Source organism: Marmota marmota, unplaced genomic scaffold (genome assembly GCF_001458135.2).
Source record: "Marmota marmota marmota unplaced genomic scaffold, marMar, whole genome shotgun sequence".
Taxonomy (NCBI): Eukaryota; Metazoa; Chordata; class Mammalia; order Rodentia; family Sciuridae; genus Marmota; species Marmota marmota.
This window is the reverse complement of record NW_026000082.1, coordinates 18,793,295-18,819,069: the sequence shown is the minus strand read 5'-3', so window position 1 is coordinate 18,819,069 and position 25,775 is coordinate 18,793,295. Positions and strand designations below refer to the sequence as shown.

Below are 25,775 nucleotides of genomic sequence, written 5' to 3'. Positions count from 1 at the left end.
GCCAAGGCCAGGGCGGGGGTGGGTAGGGCGCGGGGGTAGCCCCGGTAGCACTTTCAGCCTCCCGGACGCGCGGAGGACAGGCGGGCAGCGCAGGTGTAGGACTTTCTTCTCTTTACCCTGAGGCATTCTCTCTCTTTCCGAGCCAGGTAGGGCTGGGTGAGGTGGAGGAAAGAAACGAGAGGCACAGGTCGGGTCGTGTAGGTCCATCGCCACACCGGGTCAAAGAGGAGCTTTGCTCCGAGCCAAAGAATTTCGAATACGGACTATCTGAATGTTAGAACGCTAGTGTGAGTACCACGTATACGCCAGTATGCAACCACGGAGTCCTGGCCCGGGCATCCACAGAGTTTAAGGTTCAAGCTTGTTGGTTTGTGCACGAATATCTTCAGAGCAAGCCAGAAAGAGACTTGCCCAAGTGCACAATGAATTGTTGGTAAAGCTAGAGTGGAGGTCTTCCCAGCTCCTGCTGTCCAACCCCTGACAACCCTTTCCAACAGCAGGTTTAGTTCTAGCTTTCCCCGGATGATCTGTCAATAAGCTTTGCTTCTCCCTGTGCTACTTCTGGATCATCTCAGGGTGTGTGTTTGACTGCAGGGGAGGTGCACCCTGGGGGAGGGGAATGGCATCTAGAAGAGGGACTTTCCTTCAGGTGTATGAAAATTGGCCCCACTTAGAAACCAAAATGCTGACCTCTGGGAGATATTCTCACATGCAAAGGGAAAGAAGACTTACCTTGGGTATTTGTGGGATCTCCCAGGTGTTGGGCACACGCCTGTAATTCCAGGGGCTCAGGAGGCTGAGGCAGGAGGATCCAAAGTCCAAAGCCAGCCTCAACAAAAGCGAGGCGCTAAGCAACTTAGACCCTATCTCTAAATAAAATATAAAATAGGGCTGGGGATGTGGCTCAGTGGCTGAGTGCCCCTGGGTTCGATTCCTGGTGCCCCCCGCCCCCAAAAAGAAAACTGAAACTAATGGATGACTTCTCAACCAGCTTGATGAGTGGAGTTTGGAACCAAATATATATATTTTTTTCTAAATTATTTTTTAGTTGTCAATGGACCTTTATTTTATTTATTTATATGTGGTGCTGAGAATCGAACCCAGTGCCTCACACATGCTAGGCAAGCACTCTGCCACTGAGCCACAACCTCAGCCCTGGGAACCAAATATATTTTTATTTCAATAAATAAATATGCTCTGGCCTCAGGAATGATGTGAAGTAAATTGAAATTTACAGCCAGCCAAAACTTTACCCACATTCAGGGCCACACCCTAGTATCTGATGCCCAGTTTCCCTAATCCCTCTCCTGCTCCTCCCCACTGCAGTGAGCTGGAGAGTTCCACTGGGCACCTAGGTTCTAGTTCAGGCTCTGCCCAACTCAAAAAATCACTTGCTATAACTGACCACCTGCTAAGTGGCAATTTTCAATGACTCCCTCTCTGCCTTCCATCTATGTACATCCTCCTGACTCCTGCTGTTCCCATCACCTGGGAGATCTAATTTGTTATACATGATGGCAGAATGCGATTCATTTCATATTATATATAGAGAGACAATTTTTCAAGACACTGATTGTACACAAAGTATTTTCACACCATTCGTGTCTTGTACTTAGGGTAATGATGTCTAACTCATTCCACCATCATTCCTACTCCCATGCCCCATCCTTTCCCCTCTCTCCCCTTTGCTCTATCTAAAGTTCCTCCATTCCTTCCATGCTCCCCCACCAATCACCATTATGAGTCAAGATCCTCATATCAAAAAACAAAACAAAACAAAAAAACATTTGGCCTTTGGTTTTTTTGGGATTGGCTTGCTTCACTTAGCATAATATTCTCCAACTTCATTCATTTACCTGCAAATACCATGATTTTATTCTCTTTTAATGCCGAATAATGTTCCATTGTGTGTATATACCAAAGTTTCCCAATCCATTCATCTATTGAAGGGCATCTAGGTTGGTCATTAGTCAGTTTTTAGAGTTCTCTTCTCTCAGATTGGGAAGTCCCTGATGTTCAACCCAAACTGGTCACTACCTAATCAGGGGTTCTTCACTGCTTAGTCTCTTCTTTGGCTGAGCGATGGAGATACCCCTCACACAGGGTCCTCCTGATGATCCCTGGTTCATTCTGGACCACCCTTGGCTGCCCCACTCCTGTCCTTCTGTGAAGCCAGCTGAGTTCTACCAGCTCTTAGCTCAGTGCGGCGAGCAGGTGCAGGAATCTGCCCACAGTTCCTGCCCACAGGAAGGAATCCTGAGAGTCACAAGGAATGCATTTGACTGGCAGGGATGGGAGGGGGGGCATTGGTGGTGGTAGAAGGATGGCTCTTTCTGCATTTCAGTTCCCAGTATCATTTTTTTAAAGAACAGAATCTTCCAGGACAGACATTTTGAATCTGAAATACAAAGAGGTGTTTCTATACCCTTCCTATAGCAGGAGACCTAGCCTCAAACACCAAAGCTTGGCTCTTTCAGGAGGAGAAATTACATTTTTGGGTTTCTTTTCTTTTTTTTTTAGAGAGAGAGAGAGAGAGAATTTTTTAATATTTATTTTTTAGTATTTATTTTTTAGTATTCGGCGGACACAACATCTTTGTTTGTATGTGGTGCTGAGGATTGAACCCGGGCCGCACGTATGCCAGGCAAGTGCGCTACCGCTTGAGCCACATCCCCAGCCCCTACATTTTTGGGTTTCTAATGACCAGAAACCAAAGGGACTTTGGAGCCCCTGAGGTTCAGCAGTCAGTAAAGGGGTGTTTTGTTTTGTTTTTGTACCAGGGATTGAACCCAGGAGTACTTTACCACTGAGCTACATTTCTAGCCCTTTTTTATATTTTATTTTGAGACAGGGTCTCACTAAATTGAGGGTCTTGCTAAATTACTGAAGCTAGCTTTGAATTTGTGATCTTTCTGCCTCAGCCTCCCAAGCCACGGGGATTACAGGCCACTTTCCCCAGTTTTTCTTTTTTTTTTTTTTTTTTTGAGCTGTAGTCTCACTATGTTACCCAGGCTGATCTTGAACTCATGGGCCTCTAGTGATCCTTTTGCCTTAGCTTCCTGAGTAGCTGAGACTATTGATGTGCACCATTTAACTGGCTAAGGGGTGGGATCTTGAAGCCAATAACTTTGTAGGCCTTGGGGTAGGGACCAGCCTTAGGACCAATTCCTTCCCCTGCTCACCCCTGTGGTGCCCTTCTTCTAGGCTCTGGGTCCTTAGATGAGGGAGGCAGGACCAGAGGCTGTTCAGCAGCCTTTCTTCTGGGACTTTCTTAACCCAGCTCTGAATAGCAAGGGCCATTCGGAAAAGAAGGATCCAGGCAGCCCTGGGAACACACAGTACTTTTGTAGTATCGTCTCCCTGATAGATAATGGACAAAGCTAGCTAGCTAGCTGTGGACCAAGGAGGACATACACTGGATGTATGTGTGATTGAGTGTGTGTGTGGGTGCTATGTATCTCTGAGTCATCACAAAATGATTCACCTCTTCAGAGCAACTCTAGAGAAAGTTATGTTTTTGATAACTCTGTCGACCATAGAGGTTTACTCAAAACAACCATTCACCCGTTTTTCCCATCTGACCCTTGAGTGAGTTTGATAGGCTTTCTAGACTGAAGGGAGACCATTGCTAAGGCTGGGACAGGCACCACAGGATACTGTGCCTACCTCTGTGCCTTCAAACACATGCTTTTGGTGCACCCTCAATGCCTTTTCCACCTTATATACCCACCCACTTAGCAGAGACCCACTGGTCCTATGAATGCCACTTCCTTTCAACTGGATCCCACCTCTGGTTCCATCTCCTGGCTTTCTCCAAGTCTGCCTTACACAGAACTTTGAGATAATTCAGTAGGTGAGTTGAAGGAGAACATGATTACCATTGAGATCAGTGGCAAACATGATCAAATGGAGAGATATCTTTTTTTAAAAAAAAATTAAACTCTCATCCCAGCCCCTTTTCCTTTTAATTTAATTTATTTAGGAAATATCTTGAAACAGAACAAAAACAATAAAAACCAGGAGGGAAAAGAAAAGTGACAGGGAAGACAATCCAGGAGACCTGAAATTAGGACAATAGGTGGTTCAAGGAGACAACGAAGCCGAGGAAAGGCAGTGCTTAAAAGATAGGTACAGTAGCCCCCTCTTGAAAAGTTCCCATGCAGGGTGGCCACACAGTGAGGACATCAGTATACATCCCTGCATTCTCCACACAAAATGAGTTTCCCCATGTTCAGATGGGCCTTCTGGAGGCGCAGGCTTACTTTGGTGTCTTGTGAAAGAATGTCTTGGCTGCCTAATATTAGTTGAAGACTTAAAAATAGCTGTTAGCAACTGTATCATCAATTGTCAACAGGAAGAAACCTAGGAAAGAATTAAAATTCGGGGATGGTGTGGCTGATAACTTGCAGCTGTCTCTGTGGGCACTTGGTGACAAGGTGGGAGGAGACAGCCAGCAGACAGCAGGTGGTAATTATCCCAGGTTGGTGGGCTCTCTGCTGATCTTAATTTCTTCCCCATACTTTTAGGTATTTTCTTGAAAACAATGAGCACATATTTTTATAATCAGAAAACCCCCACATTTTCTGTTTCCATTGTGAGATGGGAGAGGCAGAATGTAGTATTCTGTATAGTGTGATCATTTTGTATAAAAAGAATAACTTTTAAAAATATATATATATTTGGGCTGGGGATGTGGCTCAAGCGGCAGCACGCTCGCCTGGCATGCGTGGGACGCTGGGTTCGATCCTCAGCACCACATAAAAATAAAATAAAGATGTTGTGTCCACTGAAAACTAAAATAAATAAATAAATAAATATTTAAAAAATTCATTCTCTCTCTTAAAAAAATATATATTGATATATATATATATTGATATGAGCACATATTGGTGCACCCTTAATGCACCAATATGTGTAATTTATTTATTTTAGTTGTAAATGGACCTTTATTTTATTTATATGCAGTACTGACACTCGAACCCAGGGCCTCACACATGCTAGGCAAGTGCTCTACCACTGAGCTACAACCCCAGCCCCTCATAAACTTTTTTTTTTCTTCCTCTGTAAAAGTTCATTAGAAACTATTAAGAATAGTTTCCTTTTCAGTAGAGGGACTGTGTGGGGTGGAGGAGTATGTGTGTGAATATCACTTTTCATTTTATGTGCCTAAAAACAAACAAACAAAAACAACTCAACAAGGGTTATCTGGTGTATTTGGGTAGAGATCAGTGACCCACTTTTTTCTACTCTAGATTTCTGTATTAAAAAACATACCAAGGGGACTGGAGATGTACCTCAGTTGGTAAGTGCTTGCCTCACATGCACAAGGCCCTGGGTTCAATCCCCAGCACCACAAAAATAAAGGGGGGGGGGCATACCAAGTGCTGGGATTGTAGCTCAATTGTAGAGCACTTGCCTAGCATGTTGTGAGGCACTGGGTTCAAGTCTCAGCATCACCACGTTAAAATAAAAAAATAAAGGTCCATCAACAAATAAAGTAAAAATTTTAAAAAAGAGCATACTAAGGCTGGGTTTAGTGGCACATGCCTGTAATCTCCCCTTCCTGAGAGGCTAAAACAGGAAGATTGAAAGTTTGAGGCCAGCCTCAGCAACTTAGTGAGACCCTGTCTCAAAATAAAAATACAAAGGGCTGGGGATGTGGCTCAGTGGTTAAGGGCCTCTGGGTTCAATCTCTGGTACTCCCCCTCCCCCCCACCAAAGGCAAACCAAGAAAGTATATCCGTTTAACAAATTCAGGGAAGGACTCCTGAGGACATTAGGTATAATGGCCATGGTCGATGGGGGTGGAAGGTGTTCAGTTGTGGAAGTGTGGTGTGCGTTTGGGGTACAGAGGAGTCTGACAGGACCATGGCTTGTAAGTTCCTTCTGGAACAAGCTCTGGATCTTGGTGCATGACAGGATGGGAATTTTAAGGGGGCAGGCAAGGCCAGATTGAGCTTTGGCACTTGTCTGGTCCTAGAAGGAATGGCGGGCCAGAGGGACAGGGCTTGGGCAGGGCAGCAGTTAGGTTCCCTGTGTGACCCAGGAGAAAAAGATGAATGTGGGTGAGTGTCTTGGTGGAGGGGTAGAGGAAGCCTTTTTTCCAGAGCTTGATGACGGGTTGGATGTGGGTAGGAGGGAGAGGGAGGTTCTTGAATGACTGGGTGTTCCCCTGAATACCTGAAGGGATGATGGTGCACTTGCCTGAGTGAGGGTCCAGGGTCCAGTGAGGAGGAGGAACCCTGCTGAAAGTGTGGGGGGTGGTGATGAGCTCAGAGGGAAGGACATGGAGGGGTGGGACAAGAGTAGCCCCATGAGTGGGTTCAGGCCCACTTGGATGGGACTGAGTGAAGGATCCTGAGGCTGTGGGGCAGGCAGAGGACTGGAGAGAGTCAGGGGCATTTGTGGAGGTGGAGTGGTAGCCAGCGAGGCCGGCTCCTAGCACGTGAAAGGGAAGATGAACCCTGGAGAAGCCTCCAAGAGCTTGTATTTCCCCCTGAATCTGGTTCCTTCTCATCTTCCAGGTCGTGGCTGGAGTACCGTCTCTTCAAATAGGCCAGCTTGGCCCATCTAAGTCAGTCCTCTCATTCCCGCCACAGTGCTTGTTGATCTGCTGTCTCACACTTGCCATGACCTGTCTGTGACTTAGCTTTTTATTTGCTGGGTCTTCCTGGTTCTTTCTAAATTCATAGCCCCTCACATAGTAGGTGCTCAGAATATGTTTGTTGACTGACTAAATCAATGAATGATAGAGGAAGTAGTGAAGAGGGCAGGAGGGAAACCAGGGAAGTGAACTATCTATCTTCAGGAAGAATTGATGAGGATGCCTCATGGAAATGTGGAGTAAAGTCAAGGAGGTCTCTGGTGACTTGGCAGAAATAATAGGGAGCCAGGTGAACAGTTGGGGCTGTGACTAAGTGTCTGCTAATTGGTCTAATACCCTTGAGGATGGAAGCAGGTGGGTGTTTGTGGGAAGGGCTGACCCCAGAGACCTGGAACCGTGGAGAGCAGTCCCTTCCACCCATGTGCTGCCCCTCATCACACCCTGTTTTATTTTCTTTATCTCCGGGTCAAATTCTTGTTTGTTTACCTATTAATTCCCTGTTCTCTATCCCTGCCTTGTGTAAGCTCACATGGGCACAGCTTTTCATTCACTGCCTAATCCCCATGCCTGCCATGGCACTGGTACAAAGGCGACATCTCATGAGCTGGTGGAATAAAGTATAAATCCTTCCTTTCAGGTGTAGTCTCCAGCCCCTCTGAAGGAGTCTTGTTCTTGGCCTCCCTTGCAGGGGTTGGGTGATCAAGTGCAGGTGGATAGCCAATGAGGAGCTTGTGCTAAGTAGGCAAAGTACAGCCATTTACAAAGTACAGCCATTTTATGGTCCTAGGCCAGGTACTTCCTCTCTGAGCCTGTTTCTTTATCTGCATAATGGGAGTGGTAGTAACTTTTTTTTTTTTTTTGGTACCAGAGATTGAAGCCAGGGGTGCTTAACCACTGAGCCACATCCCCAGCTGGTTTTTATATTTTATTTTGAGACAGGGTCTTGCTAGGTTGCTTAGAGCCTCAGGAAGTTGCTGAGGCTGGCTTTGAACTTGCAATCCATCTGCCTCCGCCTCAAGAGTCGCTGGGATTCAAGTGTGAACCACCACGCCCCACTAGTGGTAGTAACATTTAATCAAAACGTGGAACACAGCCAGGGGTGGTAGCATACTCCTGTAATCCTAGTTATTCAGGAAGTTGAGGCAGGAGGCCAGTCTTGGCAATTTATTGAGACACTGTCTCAAACAAAAACAAAACCCAAGGATGGGTGTGGTGCCTGGGGGCAGTAGGCCTACAATGGTGACTGGTTGGTGCAACTGCTGGGCTTGGCCTCCAACAGGCTACTGAAGGAGGGATATTCATTGCCCAAAGGTGGCAAGGGCTTGCCCAGGCCAGGTCCTGGCCCTGGTGTCAGAACTGTGTATGGGCATGTCTGTTGTGGATTGGCATGTGGAACTGAGCTTCTGGAGTATGAGAGGGCTCAGGGGCCTGGGCCACAGGAATCTGCTGCAGGCTCAGGGGCCTTTGGGAAGAGGGGACTGATCTGAGTGTGTTTCTCCTAGAACCCCGACCTGGACTCAGAGGCGCTGCTGGCCCTGCCTTTGCCTCAACTGGTGCAGAAGTTACAGAGTGGAGAGCTGTCCCCTGAAGCTGCGCTCTTCACCTATGTGGGAAAGGTAAGGTTGCTGCCCTCCAGCCCCGATATTCTGCTCACTCTTTCTCCCTTTCTCTGTAAGGTGTGTGAGGAAAACCTGGCCTAGAATGATCCTGCTGATGGCAAGGGTGGGACCAGAGTGCCAGGGACTACCAGGGAGGGAAGAGGCCAGAGAGCTCTGTGTGGGCGTGAGTGTGCACGTACATGTGGAGGAAGACACTGAACATGTTGTTTTATCTAGAAAACTGGCTTTCAGCCCAGACTTTTCTGTCCCTTACGCCTCCACTCTTTGGTCACCAAGTCTGGTCTGTTCTATCTTCTGTTTCTCTTCAGTTCCTCCCTTGTCTTTATCCTCCTTCAGCCACCCTGGCCTTCACTACGCTCACCAGCAGCAGCCTCCTGGCCAGGTGCCCTTTCGGCTCTGCAGTCCTTGGTGGTCAGGAGTTCAGGGCATTAGAGTGTCAGTGCTTAGGACCTGCCATGCTCTCCACTGGCTTTCCCTCTGCTTTGCCCCTGGGCCTGGCCTCCAACAGGCTACTGAAGGAGGGATATTCATTGCCCTGGCTGAGCCTTTAGGGCTCTGAGCAGGATGCCTCCATGCTCACCTGGCCCCTGCCCCCTGCCCTGCCAGCCCTCTGCATGCTCTCTGTCCACAGCAGGCCTGTCTTCTTCCTTTTCCATGCCCATGTGGGCTCTTTGTGGACAGTTTGCCTTATTTGTCTTTGAACCTTAGTACTGAACACACAGAAAGTACTCAAGAAATATGTGCAAAAAAGAAAGGAAGGACAAAGTTTGCATTACGAGTGTGACTTGTGTGTGATAGTATGACCGCTAAGCAGACGGGCCTGTGTATTAGGTGAGGGGTGATATGACAGGTACTACAGCTGAGAGAGGGTGAGAGAGCACGGGTGGCAGGTGTCACTGACAGAATCTCAGCAGATGGTGATGCTTTTCCCTGACAAGGACCCTGAAAGGCCCTCACTCTTCCTTGTCACCAGAAGAGAGAGTTTTGGTTACAAATGTTGGGCTCCTCCCTTCCTGCCTTGGGTGGCCTGGGGATAGATGTTACACAGTCCTGGGTGTAGCAGCACAACCTGCACCCCCCCGGGGGGGGGGGTCTCACAGGAACCAGAGGAGGCACTGAAGGCTGTACAGGGCTCTCCCCTAGCCTTTCCTCTTGGCCCCTGAGGCTGTAGTTGGGGACTCTAGATAGACCTCCACAATCATTCCTTTCTGTCATCATCCTTCACTGCAGCCAGTCACTTCCATGTGCCTTGATTATCAGAAACAAGAGGACTTGGGAAAGGGGAGGTTGGGCTGGGCCAGGTATGGGCCAGGCATGGGGTAGAGGAGACAGTGTTGGGCTGGGGCCTGAGTTTAGCCAGCTCCACAGTTGACCCTCAGGTGACCTGACATGGAGGTCTGCCCCTGTCTGGTTCCCATCTGCCTCGCTGGGCAGAGACTGGCTTAGAGGAGTGGGAGCAGAGGCCAGTGGTCATCTTTCTCCCAACTCGTCTCTTGTTGGGGAATATTTGAGGACTGTATCTTGCTCCCCCAAGTGTCCTGGCCCTGGAGGTTCTCCCTCTCCACCCCCGTCTCTGTCTTTCTCTTCTCTCTCTTTCTCCTCTCTTTCTGTGTCACGAAGTTGAAAGCTGGAGATAGGATGAGGCTGGGGCCAAATGTCCCCAGCTAGGACGATGGTGGGCATTAGGTGTTCCTGGCTGTGGGCCATGTTGCTGGTTACCCTTTCCCTGGGTATATTTGAAAAGACCAATTTTATATGATGCACATTTTACCACAATTAAAAAAAAATCCCATTTCACTTTACTTTGTTTCAATTTCTCTCCTCTTCAGGCCTGGGAAGTGAACAAAGGGATCAATTGTGTGACTTCCTACCTGGCTGACTGTGAGACTCAGCTGTCCCAGGCTCCACAGCATGGCCTGCTCTATGGTGTCCCCTTGAGCCTCAAGGAGTGCTTCAGCTACAAGGTACACCCTACTGTGATATCTGTTCCTCTCTGTCCCTGTAGCCAATTCTGTGTCCTGGGTCATTTGGGTCCCTCAGAGGAAATATCAAGTCCAGAGGACCATGGATATGCCTGGCTTCAGCCAGTATGACAGTGGTGGAGGGGACTGTGGGCTGCAGAGGGGCTCCTGACTCATCTGCATTGTCCTCTTGGTGCTTGTGCTTCCTCCAGGGCCATGACTCTACGCTGGGCTTGAGCTTGAATGAAGGAATGCCAGTGGAGTGTGACAGCGTGGTGGTACAGGTGCTGAAGCTGCAGGGTGCCGTGCCCTTTGTGCACACCAACATCCCCCAGTCCATGTTCAGGTTGGGTCTCAGGGGTTGGGCCTCAGTAAGGTGAGGTGGGGTGGGCAGGGACACCAGTGCCAGCATGACCCAGACTGACCTGTTCTGTTTCCTCCAGCTATGATTGCAGTAACCCCCTCTTTGGCCAGACCCTGAACCCATGGAAATCCTCCAAGAGCCCAGGTGGCTCCTCAGGGGGTGAGGGGGCCCTCATTGGGTCTGGAGGCTCTCCCCTGGGCTTAGGCACTGACATCGGGGGAAGCATCCGTTTCCCTTCTGCCTTCTGTGGAATCTGTGGCCTCAAGCCTACTGGGAACCGCCTCAGGTATGGTGGGTATAGGAAGCTTCTGGGCCCCTTGCTATTTGACCTTGGCCTAACTTCCCACATCTCTGGGCTCCAGGCAAGGATTCATTCACCAGATTTTTGCTGGGAGGAAGTATTACCATCACAGTCATATGTGGTTCCTGGTTTCCTGTGCTAGGAATTTAGAGATGCTGCTTGGGCTTGAGGGTGGGCAAAGGGTGGCCATTTTCTATTCCCAACATTTGTGTTTCTTATTCAGCAAGAGTGGTCTGAAGGGCTGTGTCTATGGACAGGTGGCAGGTGAGGTCTGGTTCCTTCAGTCCCTGGAGGAGGGTGGGGGTCAGCCTGATCCACCTCTGTCCCTCTTTCTCTGGGGGGCAGTGTCTGGCTACCAGGCCCTCTAGATTTGGGTTCTGACCTTGTCTTGCTCAACTCCTGGGCCATAGTCCAACTCATGCTTGCCAGCCCCAGAGCCTATTGGGGCTGGATGACCTCTCTTCCCTCCCCTCCCCTCCTTGCCCCACAGTGCAACTCTCAGTGGGCCCCATGGCACGGGATGTGGAGAGCCTGGCGCTATGCCTGAGAGCCCTGCTATGTGAAGACATGTTCCGCTTGGACCCCACTGTACCCCCAGTGCCCTTCAGGGAGGAGGTGAGTTGGGTGGAAAAGGGGGAAAGGGGATGAACTTCTGAACCTAGTCATTGTGGGCAGGTGTCCCAGGCCCTGTCCCAGGAAAACTGTCCCCAGATCTGAGGGCAGGGTCAACTGCTACTCCATAGATGGACACAAGGTGGCACTCTTGTCTGCATTTGGAAACCCTCAGGCTTTCAACCTCTGCTGGTGTCAGAGGACCAGTCAGGACCTTTTTCTCAGTCAGAGAAATCTTGTACCTAGGCTGTATTTTATTCTCAGTAAATAGCAGCCTTACTTACAATAGTCCTATCTATATCCCCAGAAAACAGCATGCTTGGCACCTAGGGTGAGCAAGCTGTGGGTAGTGTAGAGTGCCTGCTCGCCAGGATATCACCAAGACAGCCCCATTGATCAAAGCTGAGCTCATTACTTTCTGAACTGGTGGAACCCTGCCTCAACAGCCTGAGCTGTGCCCCAGAGGGTGGATTGGGGAGTCTGGATTAGGCAGGTCTTCCAACATGCATGTTGGCTGTGATTAGGTAAGGATCATGATCTAATTGTTGAGGACTGGGGAAAAGCAAGCTGAGGACCTTGAGGTAAGAGATTCAGAATCATGGGGTATAAATGTCATTTGATGCTTTTTACTGAAGAGCTGATGAAGACTGTTCAAGGATCAATAAGATGCTGGTCTTGATGACACATTTCTACAATCCCAGCAACTCAGGAGGCACAGACAGGAGGATCAAAAGTTTGAGGCCAGTTTTGGGATAACTTAGTGAGATCCTGTCAAAGTAAAAAATAAAAATAAAAGTTCTGGGGGTGTAACTTAGTGATAGAGTGCCCCTTGGTTCAATCCCCAGTATCAAAAAAGGAAAAAAAAAAAAAGAGAGAGAGATGGGGAGGGAAGGACAGAGGGAGAAGAGGAGAAGAGGTCCCTCATTGATGTCTGGAAAGTTTATCATGGGGACAGGGCAAGGTAGTGGAGCATATTGGCTCAGGAGACAGAATGCCTGAATATGGGCCTAATCTTATCTCTGCATTGGGTGACCTTAGGCAAGTCCCAGCCCCACTCTGGGCCTCAGACTCTAGGTAGACCTCAAGCCTCAGTTTCCTCATATGACCAATGGGAATCCTCATCCATGCTCTGTCTGCCACCAAGTCATTGTGAAGGTGTTTTATGAATAGGTCATATGTGGAAGGGATTGACCTTGCTGATGATCTGTTTTCAGGGGAAACAGTGCCAGAGGGATCCAGGCTGTAGCTTTGTAGCTGTTTCTGGGGCTGAGTAGCTTCTCTGGCTTCTAGGAACTCTGCTCAGACTGTCCTCTCCTGTCCTGTTCCTGCCCTGACCATACCCTCTGTGTTTGCTCCCAGGTCTACACAAGCTCCCGGCCCCTGCGTGTGGGGTACTATGAGACCGACAACTACACCATGCCCAGCCCAGCCATGAAGCGGGCTCTACTGGAGACTAAGCAGAGCCTTGAAGCTGCTGGCCACACGGTATGACTGTAGGAACCCACAGTCCTGGCATCTCCTTTCCTCCAAGGCAGTCTTCCTGGTACCCACGGCCATTCCCTCCCAGGCCCTCAACCTCTTGATTGTTTAATTATTGAGGATAATGACTGTCACCCTATGGGATCAGTATGTAGACGGCAGGCCGGAATTATTGAAGAGAGAAGATCATGAGAACTCAGCCAGCGCTGGGTAATGTGTGAGCGCTGCATTTGGTTTGGCGGTGGGCGGGGAGGTTCTCAACCCCAGACAAGGTACACAGCCATCCAGAGGTTTCTGGGGCCCTGAAATGGTAACACTGGGAGAATTCTCTCATGAGGGATATTTTTACGGGGATGCCACAGTCTGGCTGGGCACAAATGCCGCAGTCTGGCTGGGCACACAATCACGAGCCACCACACAGCTTGTAGATTCAAACAGCAACTCTTTATTCCCGAACTCACACCAGCTGTCTACAATCACGTTCTGGGGAAATCCACGTTCTCTGCCCAAATCCACCTCCACTGGGCTTCTATCTCCCAAAAAATACTGTCTGAATCCCGTGAGAACTCAAGGGGAACTCAGGCAGCAGGATACGCCCTATTCCCAGCAGGAATAATCTTAAACCTTAAACCTGGAACCTAAACCGGGAACGCCCTAATCCGCCTTGGTCCTTGAGCAAGGTCACCTACATTCAATGTCACTGCAACATGGGGTACGCTGGCAAGGAAATTGTCATACCTACTTGGCTAATGGCTCCCAGCACGGGGAGTTTTCATGGGCCAGTAAAGCATCCTTTAATGGCTCTTGTGAGAGCTACCATGTGGCAGAATGGGTACAGCCCATCCTTAGGGTCCCTGGGACAGCAGGCGGAGTCATGGGAGCCAAGGGTTGTTAAGTCTGGGGGCTTTAAACCCCTCAATCCCTACAGCTGGTTCCCTTCTTGCCAAGCAACATCCCCTATGCTCTGGAGACCCTGTCAACAGGTGGGCTGTTCAGTGATGGTGGCCACAGCTTCCTCCAAAACTTGTGAGTACTGTTGGGCTTCAGGGTCTGTGGTGGAATCAAAGAAATGCCCAGCCCAGGGATAGCAAGACCCAACTCAGCTGCACACGAAGAAGGCCTGGGCCTCTGGGAAGGGACCTTGCTGTCCCTCCAGCTGTGCAAGTTGAGCCTGGAGACACTTTGCCAGGGAGAGTTTGGAAAGGTGCCAGCCTGATAGGAGGCAGAATTGTACATCTGTAGCCCCTGAGCAGAGCTGGCTGTCCAGTAGAAGGTGGGCAGGGGGCTTCCTTGTCTGTCTGGGGAAGATTAGAGTTCAGGATGGGATTATGGCAGGAGGATGGGAATATAGATGAGCATGGCTTGGAAGGAGGCAGACAAAGGGATTGGAGACCACTAGTTACTGGAGTCTGATAAGGAGAGATGGGGGAAGGGTGGAGAACAGGACACAGTCAGTGAGGAGCAGGCCAGGAGGGATACCAGGGTGGGAGCACCAAGACTCTGCCTTTTATCTCCTAGCAAAGGTGATTTTGTGGACCCCTGCTTGGGGGACCTGATCTTAGTTCTGAAGCTGCCCAGCTGGCTTAGAGGACTGCTGGCCTTCCTGCTGAAGCCTCTGGTGAGGGCACAAAGAGTGTGAGGAGCTAAGGGACAAGGGAGGCTCTGGGGTCGCCCATCCTGTGATGCCCTGTGGTCTCTGGCTCTTCCCAGCCTTCCCTTGGTCTTTCTGGGCAGGCATGGCTGCCACTTCTCTCCACCCCAACTGCTCTCCTCCCCATCCCCTCCAACCTTCTTGCCTAAAGGGGTGTGACCTGGGCCTGGGGAAGGTATGGAGTGGGTGGCATAGTGGCCACCCATTACCCCAAGCTTAGTCATTGACCCTGTGTGTGTTCCTGTGCAGTTCCCACGGATGGCATCCTTTCTCAGCAGCATGAGGCCTCGGTGAGAACATTTCCATGCTAGATGTCTGCCCCTATCTTTCCCCGACCCAGATCTGAGTCCAGGTGGTTTCTGACAACTGGAAGTAACTTCTGGGATGGAACTGGATAGGCAGGAGGGCAACCTGTGTGACCCCAGGGGGACCTTGAAGCATAGGGTCCAGATCTGGCTGGAGAGCAAAAGCAAGGAGGGAACAGAGGGGAGAAGTAGAAGAGAGAAGACGGACCTGGCGGGGGCACAGGGATCAGAAGGAGTTGGCCCTGGCTGGGTGACACATGGGGTGTTGGACACTGGGGAACCAGGTGAAATGCTGTTAGAGATCTGAAATGAATGGATGCATGGGGTCCCATCTTCTCCTTAGTGGCTCAGACTGAAAAAGCAGGGCACAAATGACCCCATTTCCAGCCCTGGTGTCCTGTGGACTCACTCCTCTCACTGTAACACTTAGGACCTTTGACAGCCCTGGCCTCTCCAGGGTCCTGAGGGTAGTAAGAAATCAGTCCTGGTCTAGGCTGGCTCTGCTGTGGAGTCACTAGGTGATCCTGGCTGTGGCCATGCTGGCTGGTGACTTCACTCTCTCTGCACAGGTCGGCTGGAAAGCTCTGGGAACTGCAGCATAAGATTGAGGTGAGGCCTGAGCCCTTACTCTACAGTAGGTGGCAGGGGAGGGTGGAGTTGTTCAGGGCACCTGCAGCAGGGTCTTCTAGCCACTGCTCCCACTGGTCTCCTGGAGAGACCTGTCATCCCCGCCCCCTACCTCCATCCTGCACGTTGGGCCCTGCTCTCTGATGCTCATCTGCCCAGGTCCCATGGGGCTGGGTCAGCATAGGACTCCTGTTCTTTGCCCCTTTGGAGCTGCCTGTGGCTATGCAGGACATGGCTTAACCTCAGCAGGAAGTGTCTATAGTTTGGGCAGGAGGTGGAGGTGGAAACAACAGTGTTCCCAAGAAGCTTTGCTGCCTGCCTGTGGACCTCTTCCTGGCTCAGCTCAGATCCAGCTGCAGGTGCTGGGACCAGACCCCTGCCACTGTCCCTGTGTTGAACTGTCCTGGTCTGAGTACCTCCCTGGTGTGCTGGCATTCCCTCAGGTGTACCGCAACTCTGTGATTGCTCAGTGGAAAGCACTGGACCTGGATGTTCTGCTAACCCCCATGCTGGGTCCTGCTCTGAACTTGAATGCCCCAGGCAGGGCCACAGGTGAGGCCTGCTGCCCCACCTGCTCTCCTCACACTCCACCTGCCCCTTCTTTTCTATGGATTCAGCCCTGAGCCCTGTGGAGCTACTGGAAGTACAGGAGGAGCACTGAGGGAGGACCCCAATACTGGGGGAGCAGTCCGCTCTTGGGGGAGGCTGGCTGGCTGGAGAGATGGGAGTCATGTGGGATGCTCTGGGAGGGAATGAGCTCCCTGTCATAAGCACTATTCAACTTGGGGATGTTTAGTTAGAGTCTACTTTGGGAAATGGTATTTGAATCTAGATGAGATCTAGATAAGCCAAGAAAATAGGAATGATGTTCGAGGCAGGGAAACTACCTGGACAAAGGCACAGGGCAAGCATCTGTGGCTCCTGGACTTTGCACTGAAACACCAATCCTGGGAGAGGGCTTTTCCCTGACTCTGGAAGCAGGGTGCTATTTCACAAGGAGGGTGATCAAGGCCTAGAAAGGACAGTTGGCTCTGCCAGTCTCAGGGCCTGCTGCAGCCACTGTGATGTGTTCCAGGGGCCATCAGCTACACCGTGCTCTACAACTGCCTGGACTTTCCTGCGGGGGTGGTGCCTGTCACCACAGTGACTGCTGAGGACGAGGCCCAGATGGAACATTACAGGGGCTACTTTGGGGATATCTGGGACAAGGTGCTGAAGAAGGTGAGGCCTGCCCATGCCCTCAGTTCACTCCCTGCCCCAGCTCTGCCTGCTGAGGAGGGAAGCCTCAGAGCTGTTTTTAAGCGAGCCCCCGGGCTAAGCCGGCCTGCCTTGCTGCCTCTCCTCTCTAGTGAGGCACATGCTTTCTGGGCCTGGAGTGGGATCCTGTTTTGCTGTCCATCCTGATACCTGTGTCCCCTGCAGGCCATGAAGAATAGTGTGGGGTTGCCTGTGGCTGTGCAGTGCGTGGCTCTGCCCTGGCAGGAAGAGATGTGTCTGCGGTTCATGCGGGAGGTGGAGCAGCTGATGACCCCTGAAAAGCGACCGTCCTGAGACTGCCTGCCTACCCAGCTCCAGAAGATCTGAGACCCATGTGCTCTGTGGCCTGGTCTAGTCAGAGCACACTGTCACATGTGAGGAAATGTTAAGCATGGGGCAGGATCTTCCAATGTCCCCTTGCCTGGCCCCCTGCAGAAGTGCAGACCTCACTCCCCTCTGGTCCCCTCTCCAATGTGATTCCCCACCCCATGTGGCAGCCAGCAGGTGTGACATGGCCCAAGGTACCAACAGGCAAAATATACCTCCTCCTTTGTGCACTTTCTGGGCATCACCGTTAGGGTGCTGGGTGCCGGAGCCAATTAAGAGTAGGATTGGCTTGACCTTCAGGAGCCATGTCACTCTCCTGATTCAAAATCTCCCTTGGCATCCATCACCCACAGAGCAGGTGCAGCTCGTATCCTGGGCCCTTCACCCAGGCCCCTCCTGTCTTGGACTCAGCCTAGCTTTGCTGGACACAGCCCTTAGTCTTCCTTCCTTCTTTCCTCTCTCTGACATGCCTTTTCTGTTCTTCCACCACTCAGTCCTTTGAGGCCCCACTTGGATTCCTCTTTCTCCAGGAGGCCTTCTGTCTTTCTTCTGGGCCCTGGAGGGTGTGAGCTGTTTCTTCCTGGTCTGCCCTGTTGGGGTGGATAGCTTCTGTGGTGGGTCTGCCTTCGTGAGCACATGGCTCTCCTTGACAGCAGGGACCTCACTACTACATCTTTGTTCTCTGTGACCAGCACAGAGCAGCAGGAGAATAATCTAATTGGGCTGCAGGGAATTGAGTGGAAGCAGAGCGCCCTGACTGGTGCGTTGGGCAGAGGAGCCCACTGGCAGGATTGGCCACCAGGAGACAAGGCAGTCTGGTAGAGAGCCCTTGCAGGGCCTGCCAAGGCCTGGATTGCTCTAGAAAGGCTTCTTGGATGAGGACCTATGCTGAGTTTAGAAAGTTCCTAGAGGCTGAGATAGTTGAAGAGGACCTCCCACAGAGAAGGGACAGTATGCCCAGAGACAAGATGAGCTTGATAACACAGGTATGTCAAATAGGCACAAAGGAAGCAGAGATGCAGCTGGCTCTGAGGCCGGACCAATGTGAACTTGGGTGGCCAGGTCAGGAACTTGAATTCTTTCTCAAGGGTGATGGGGACACTCAGGGGGTCATGTAGGTTTGGGAGGAGAGTAGTTTTCAGTGGCAAGGCCTGAGCAGCTTCCCGGGATTGAGAGGCTATCTGAGAAGTGACAGTGGGCTGAAGGTGAGCTCTGCAGCTGTCTCTGCCCTGTCCTGTCTGCCAGCTGGCCTCTTGCTGGACTGGACTGCACTGCAGGTGGGATATGAGGTGGGGATGGCTAGTCTGTGACACCACCCTCCTCAGCAGAATGCCCTGACTTAGGCCATAGCCTTATTCTCCTGTAGCTGAAGTTTTGGGGCCTGAGCCCCCAGGGAAGGACAGTCCCCTCCCCTCCCTCTGCCAGCCTATTTCACACTGTTTTTGGAGTGTTAGGTAATTTCTCTTGCCCTTCCCAAGACTTCCTTCTCTGCCCTGATTTTTTCTACCCCTCTGGAAACATGCCAGGTTGCAGGCCCCGTGGCACCTGCACTGCCCACCAATGCTGTTCCTGCCTGGGAGGGGCCACTTTTGGCAGATATGTGACCCCACACCTTGGAGCTGACTCAATGGCCCAACCTATTTTGCCCTGATTCCTTGTAACCACTGCTGTAGTTTTGTCTGTCATTCCATAGAGCCACCTGCCGTCTGCCCCAGCTCCCTCCTCCTGTCCATTTCCCTTTCAGTTGCTGATGTCATTGTGCTTTCAGACACAAGGCTGCAGATTGGTGGCACTGCTCCTTCATCTTCCTTCACTGGCTCATTGATTCAGCCCTTGGAGGCTCAGCATGGTCACATCCAGCCTGCAGCTGAACAGAGCTAGAGACCAACCTGAACCAAGCCTGGCCCATCCTTTAGAGGCTCCTGGGACAGATGGACATAACCAACATGCCTGCTCCCCTGGCCATCAGAGCTGGCAGGAAGGATAGAAAAGGGCAGGGCCTCCATGCTTCCAAGGGAAGGGAGACATGGTCACAGAGCACATGAGTATCCCCTGAGTTACTTTTTTACCACTGTGCTCTTGTGCGAGCTTCTCATCTGAGCACTGCGATAACTTGCTACCCCGCAGGGCTCCCTGCTTCCATCCTCCCCTCCCCATGTATTCACAGGGTAGCCAAAGTGATCCTTCAGAAGTGTACATCAGATGGGAATCTCCCGCTAAAGTCCTTCCAGTGGCTTCCCAGCTGGCCTAGAATAAAATCCAGTCTCTCCTTGTGTCTTACAGAGCATGTGGCTTTGTAAGAGGTGCTCTCTTCCACCTCTCCAGTCTTGGGGGTCTCTTTCTCTCGTCACTTGTGTTCTGGCCACACAAGCTCCTTCATCTCAAGCTGGTCCCTGCCTCAGAGCTTTTGTGTTAGCTGTTCCCTCTGCCTGGAATATTCAGTCACCTTCTCTGATCACTAGCTTGTAAAATGTCCTATCTGGTCACTTTCTAACATGTCATCCTTTGTACTTTTTTAGTGTATTGTCACTATCTGAAGTCACTTATGGGCTTTTGTCTCCTCCACTAAAACAACCATACTTTTTCTTGTTCATGATTATATTCTTAGAACAAAGAGTGCTGAGAAGGTACTCAATTAATTCTGTGAAATGAAGTGAGCATCTGCTATGGGGGCCAGGTACTGTATTAGTGATGGGACTGCAGTGATGTATAAGATAGACTTGGCTCACCTAGGGCCTTGTGCATGTAAGGCAAGCACTCTACCAACTGAGCTCTATCCCCAGCCCGGCTTCTGTCCTTTTGGAGCTTATACTCTGGAGGATATTTCTGGAAGGCAGGAAGGCAGGCAGGTATGGTAACAAAGATCCATGACTATTTAATACATGGAGTTACAAGGTGAGTTTTGATTAGGAGAAAAGGAGGACAAGCATTCTGAAACACATTTACCAAGTACCTACTCTGAGCCAGGCACCTACTTCCAGTCACTTAGAGTCATGTCATTTAATTCTCCTGTTAACCCTTTTAAAGGCATTTTTGCCCCATTTTAAAGAAGGATTATGAACCTTGCCCAAGGTCCCATTTTTCTAGCTAGAAATGAGGGATTTGAATTAAAACCTGGGTAAGCCTCTGTCAGTGTCTACATAGGCCCTTTCTGATATCCCATGATGCTGAAGCACATTGAGCACATGGCCAGAGGAGAGAGAGCAGAAGTGGCTCCTTCCTGCCCGCCAGTCTGCTGGCCTCAAGCCCCAAGTCCAAGGCTGCTGCCTTTCCCCACTCACCATGTCCACGGCCACAGCGCCTTGCCTGACCATCCTGCCTCCAGGCTGATATCTCTGTCCTTTGCATGGCAGAAGGGGGGGGCCTTCCTCAATGCACATCTGATTGCCCTTAGGGTCTTTAGTATCACTTGTACCAAGTGTGTAGACTCCTTGCTGTGACCCACAAGGCTGCACTCTACCTGATCTGCCTCTGGCATAGTAATGGCCTCAGCTCCTTGGCTTCCCAAGTGCTACATCCTGGTCACTCAGCCTGAGGGCAGCTCTGAGCACCATGTGTATCTCCCAACTCTATGCCCCTAGCTCACCTTCCTGGAATGTTCTCCTCTCCACTTCAAGACCACCTCCTTGTTCAGGGTCAGGTGATTGTCCCTCACAACTCCACCAGCTGGTGTTGAAAGTGCTGCCTTGTAACCTGGGCACAGTGGTGCATACCTGTAATCCCAACTACTCAGGAGCCTGAGGCAGGAGGTCTGCAAATTGGAGGCCGCCTGGACTGTTTAGTGAGACTCTGTCTCAAGTATAAAAAAAGACTGAATGTAGCTCAGTGGTAGAGCCTCTGGGTTCAATCACCAGGGCCCTTCCCCTCCCACAAAGTGTGCTTCCTACATGACTTAAAGCAGGGACTGTGTCTTAATGATAGAATCCAACATCTGTTAGACTGTGGAGTTGATAGCCCATCATCATTTGAAAATTGGGCATTATTATTTCCATTTGTATATGGGGAAACTGAAGTTCAGATAGGGTTGCTGATTTGTCCAAGGCAAATCAGTAAGGGGTACAGAAAGACTTGAAAACCATATGGTTCACTCCAAATTTTGTGTACTTTGCTCATTAGTTCAGTTACAAGAACAGGCATTAAGCATGCTCTAGGTACTTCTGGTGTGGAAGACAGAAGTAACACCCATGTACTTGTGTTCCTCTACTGATGCTGTATCCTTTAGAGACAGACATAATCAAGCCATGAGCTTCCCAACCAGGTCTATCTTCCCTTCACATTTCTCTAGCTGGCTGACTTGGCTAGATCTTCCTCAGTTTCCCACACTTGGGTTTAGAGTGGTGACCCTGGGCATTTTAGGCTGGTGAGGTCACTTGGGGTCCAGGCTGTAATAAAGTTAGCCTTTGTGTGCCCAGCACCCAGCACTGTGCCTAGTACTCAGTGGATACCCAGTGAAGGCTTGTTATTAATGAACCCATTTTGGCTACTCAAAACTACTTCCTCTTCTCATCCTCAATAGGGAATTTTCCATCAGTCCCTGATCCTTGACTCTTATTGCATTTATTTGTTTTCAGGATTTTGATTAGTGTCCCTAGAGACAAATAATTCCCCTCTATACCCAGCGTAGGGCTTTCTCCTGGTCCACAGATCCTCATTCACCCACTTCCCTTATCCCCCCAATCCCTCCTCTCCCTCATCCATCCAATGATGGATTCCTCCCACAGTGCATCAGAGTAAGCAATCAGAAATAGGCCCTGCCTGAATGGAGCTTTTATTCTACCAGCAAACAGAAATCAAATGTGTAATCACACAAAATATTTGTTACAAGTGCAATAAAGGGCTGGGTTTGTGGCTCAGTGGTAAAGCACTTGCCTAGCATGTGTGAGGCACTGGTTTTGATCCTCAGCACCAATAAAAATAAAATAAAGGCATACTGTCCATCTGCAACTAAAATAAAATAAGTAAATAAATACTTAAAAAAGAACTGTTAAAAAAAAAAGTGCAGGGCTGGGGATGTGGCTTAAGTGGTAGCGCGCTCGCCTGGCATGTGTGCGGCCTGGGTTTGATCCTCAGCACCACATACAAACAAAGATGTTGTGTCTGCCGATAACTAAAAAATAAATATTAAAAAATTCTCTCTCTCTCTCTCTCTCTTTCTCTCTCTTTAAAAAAAAAAAAGTGCAATAAAGTGGATGTCCAAGGTGTTATGAGAATAACACCAAGTGGGACCCTATCTTACCCGCAATGTGTATTCAAGGGAGTGTGTCCTAATGCTTTGTGGAGGAAGTGACATTGAGAACTGCATTGTTACAAGACAAAAGTGTGTTTCAAGAAGGGTGAAGCCAATGGTCTCAAATGCTGCCGATGCAACTCTGTGGAGTTCTCTGCGGTGATCTGGGTTGAAGCCTCACTGGACTGGGTGGAGGAGGGAGTGGAAGGTGACAGACAAAGGCAGCAAGTGTGGAGAGCTTGAGAACTTGGCTGGACAGGGAGGAAAGCAGGGGCAGTGACTGTTTTGGATGTAGGTTTGAGAGAATCCTTTATTTCCCCTTAACATAGGAAAGAGTTAGTGTGCCCAATGCTGCTAGGAAGGAACTAGTAGAGATACACTGAGGAGGGACAGATAAAGGCCACCACTCCTTCACTGAAGAATCGTCATCAAGCACCTATCTTGTGCCAGGCACTTCGTAAAAGGTTAATAAGGTCCTTGCTTCTGTGGAACTTAGTTTTTAGATGGGGAGAAGGAAGTAAGCACACAACTGAACAACACAGCTGAAGGAGAAATTGAGTGGGGTGATGTACTGGGTGGTGCAACCCGAGAATATATGAGGTAGCTGGGTCCAGGGTGTCATAGGGTGTGCCACACAAAGCAAGGAGCTGAGGACGTCAGGGGACAGCAGAGTTTGGTGAGGGTGGAGCAGGGCTGGGGAGGAAAGTGGCCGAAGGACGGAGGACAGTTCCATAGGTGTTTTGGAGATAGATGATGGAGTCAGGAAGGTGGATGACTCAGGGTTATACCTGTTACTCAGGTTGTGACCACTGAGTCAACTGTTGACTACTCCTACATGACTTTCAGGAGCTCAGACTCAGCAACAACCACAAACTCAGTTCCTTCCCACCAAATCTGCTGCTCCTCCCAACTTCCCAGTCTTAAGAGTGGAGTTGCCATTCTCCTGGTCACAGTGACTGGCAGACTCTGCTGTGATTGGCCATGCCTCTCTCTCTTTGAGACAGAGACTGTCTTGATAAATCTGAGGAGGAGAAGGTTTCCAACCAAATTCCCCCGCTCTCCAGCTTCCAATCTCCCACGTCTTTTCTCCTCCACCTCCACTCCCCACCCACTGCAGGCTCCATCCCTCCATTGGAAGGGAGATCCAGCAGACAAGGGAGGCGGGGACCCCAGGATCACGGCTGCCTCACTTCTGTGCATCCTCTCACCTGGGTGGATGTGGGATGGTCCCAAGATCTCTGACTGCTCCCCGAGTTGTTCCTTCCTTTCCTCTCTGCCTGGGCCCCAAAGGCCTCCTCAGAATGTCCACTCTGGGCAAACAAGGCCTGTTCAGTCTGCTTCCATGTGCCTGCTCATGTGGAACACAGGGATTGGCAATCCTGAGAGCAACAGGAAAGCAGAGGAACAACTGCTTTGATCTGAAACTCTGACAGATCAGATTAGGATAATGGAGAGGTGTCTGAGAGCAAGACGTGAAGGAGGTGAGGTCAGAGCCTTGCCATTGCTCAGCTGCAGGACCCTCTTCAGGCTTATCTCTGCCAAAGCCTTTTTGTCTGTGTGGCCCAAGAGAATGGGGAGTCTTTGCCACCAGGAAGTTCAGAACTTCCCCAGGAAGAAAGAACTGGTTGGGAGGAGGCTGGAATCTCCCACACCCAGGGCTAGGGCCCAGCCTCCAATCTCCCATGTCGTTCCTGCTCTTCCTTCACCTCCCCTCCACACTCAACCATGGACTCCATTTCCCCACTGGAAGGGAGGCCCGATGGACAGGTATGCCCTAGGTGCGGGTGGGAGCTCTGACAGTGTAGCTTACAAACAAGCAGGAGGTGCTCTTGAGGAAGAAGCAGATTTGTCCACCCAGGTCCCATGATGCTTGAGGTGGCTTGGCTGTCTTATTCCCTGGAGATGATGCTCCTGCTGGCTCTGTAGGGGACTGCTGGCTGTTAGCATTCCCTAGCTAGGAACAAGATCACCAGGACATAGAAGCTTAGAGGTGGTGGTACTGCAGTAGATGGAGACCCTGGCCCAGCATCTCAGGCAGCAGATGAGTAGCCATCAGTCCCTGAGCCCCCTAGCCCAGGGAACCTTGGCCCTCAATCCCAATAGGTGGATCCCTTCTCAGGACAGAAGTCCCCTGTAGAAGCCAGGGAGCCTCATCTCCCCTGTTGCTCTTTATGTCCTTGTCATCTCCCCATCCATGTCCTTGTAGTCATCCATGTCCTTGTAGTCCCTGGAGGAGAGGAATAGTGTGTTTTCTCTGTTCTCAGCACATGGCTCAGTAACATGCTCACCTGGGATAGTTGTTGAAATTAAAAAAATAAACAAAGTCAATGGAAGCTATTGGAAGCAGGAGGCCTGGTCTCTTTTTCAGCCTCTGAGCACACCCAAACCCCACTGAGACAGGAACGTAGTGCGTACATTCCCTCCTGCTCTACTCAGCTCTGAAAATGTTTCCTGAGCACCTGATAAGTCTTTCAAGGAGGCATTGAGATAGTCATTGTGGCTGGCTGGGCTGGGATTAGCTGAGCCTTGGGTGTATCAGCAAACCCTCCCTAGGGTGGTTAAGAGAAGGATGGGAAGGAGGGGCAAGGAGACAAACAGATTGAACCTAAGATTTACTGTGTGGCCTGAAGGATGTGATAGCTCCTCTCTGGGTTTTGGGCTCCCCAGCTGCTGGAGGAGAAGAGGGCTCATACTATTTGGGGGTCCCTAGCTTTGGTCAATGGTGGCAGAATTCCTCTGGGAGCCCTGGAGGTGGGGGCTGGGGATAAGGCCTGAGGTGCAGTCCCTGTGCTCTGGAGTTCCTGAGCGTCCTCTGCCGTCCCCTGGATGGTGATTGATGGCCCCAACGGGCAGCTTCTCTGCTGGAGCTGCTGCAGTTGCTGAGAATGTGTATTAATATTAATTGGGGCTAATTAGTTGGATAAATCAATCCGCCCCCAGGGAGCAGCTGCCCCTCCCTGGTTGATGAGGAGGAAGCCTGGGCTGAGGGGGTTGCTGCGGTGAATCAGCATGATGGAGAGGATTCTTGTGTGCGTGCAAAGGCCCCATCTGCGGGCAGTGGTGGGCTTAGCTTCCTTCACTGTGAGTGGAGGCCTGCTTGCCCGCGCCTGCTGTTGGTGTTTCATTGTGCGTGCCCGGCTGGGTGTGTGTGTGCTATGATGCTGATGGAGAATGTACATTTTGATATCTGTGGCTGGTGTGGGTGTGATGTGTGGCTGCATATTTTCCTGTGTGGTTGTGCATCTGGTACCTGGAGATACCTGGTTCTCTGTGTGTCTGGGCATCTGGTTGGTGCACATGTAGACACCTGGGGTATGCAGCTCTCAGGCTGGGTACCCAGTGGGGGTGTCTGGTTATTGGGTTGAGGTCACCCTGGTGTGTCCCTGGCCTCATGGCTGCAGGCTTCTTGGCACCATATTCTCTCCCCAACAAAGCTATACA

The 25,775-nt window shown here is 50.5% G+C and overlaps 1 protein-coding gene across 3 annotated transcripts in view; it reads left to right on the top strand.

Annotated features, from left to right (window-relative positions):
• Positions 1 to 21,356, top strand: part of Faah (fatty acid amide hydrolase) — an 82,132-nt gene extending 60,776 nt beyond the window's left edge. Inside the window, exons 1-14 of one of the 3 annotated variants that reach the window (XM_015484711.2) lie at positions 8,022 to 8,220; positions 10,053 to 10,187; positions 10,397 to 10,530; positions 10,628 to 10,834; positions 11,073 to 11,113; positions 11,340 to 11,464; positions 12,821 to 12,946; positions 13,869 to 13,966; positions 14,459 to 14,558; positions 14,841 to 14,881; positions 15,466 to 15,505; positions 15,967 to 16,075; positions 16,599 to 16,744; positions 16,946 to 21,356. In XM_015484711.2, coding sequence (XP_015340197.2) covers positions 10,436 to 10,530; positions 10,628 to 10,834; positions 11,073 to 11,113; positions 11,340 to 11,464; positions 12,821 to 12,946; positions 13,869 to 13,966; positions 14,459 to 14,558; positions 14,841 to 14,881; positions 15,466 to 15,505; positions 15,967 to 16,075; positions 16,599 to 16,744; positions 16,946 to 17,074 — 1,257 coding nt within the window. In that variant the 5' untranslated portion in view covers positions 8,022 to 8,220; positions 10,053 to 10,187; positions 10,397 to 10,435 and the 3' untranslated portion in view covers positions 17,075 to 21,356. Of the gene's footprint in view, positions 1 to 8,021; positions 8,221 to 10,052; positions 10,188 to 10,396; positions 10,531 to 10,627; positions 10,835 to 11,072; positions 11,114 to 11,339; positions 11,465 to 12,820; positions 12,947 to 13,868; positions 13,967 to 14,458; positions 14,559 to 14,840; positions 14,882 to 15,465; positions 15,506 to 15,966; positions 16,076 to 16,598; positions 16,745 to 16,945 lie in introns of those variants that run through there. The other 2 variants (XR_007352037.1, XR_007352038.1) reach the window with 2 other exon arrangements.
• The last annotated feature ends 4,419 nt before the right edge of the window (positions 21,357 to 25,775 follow it).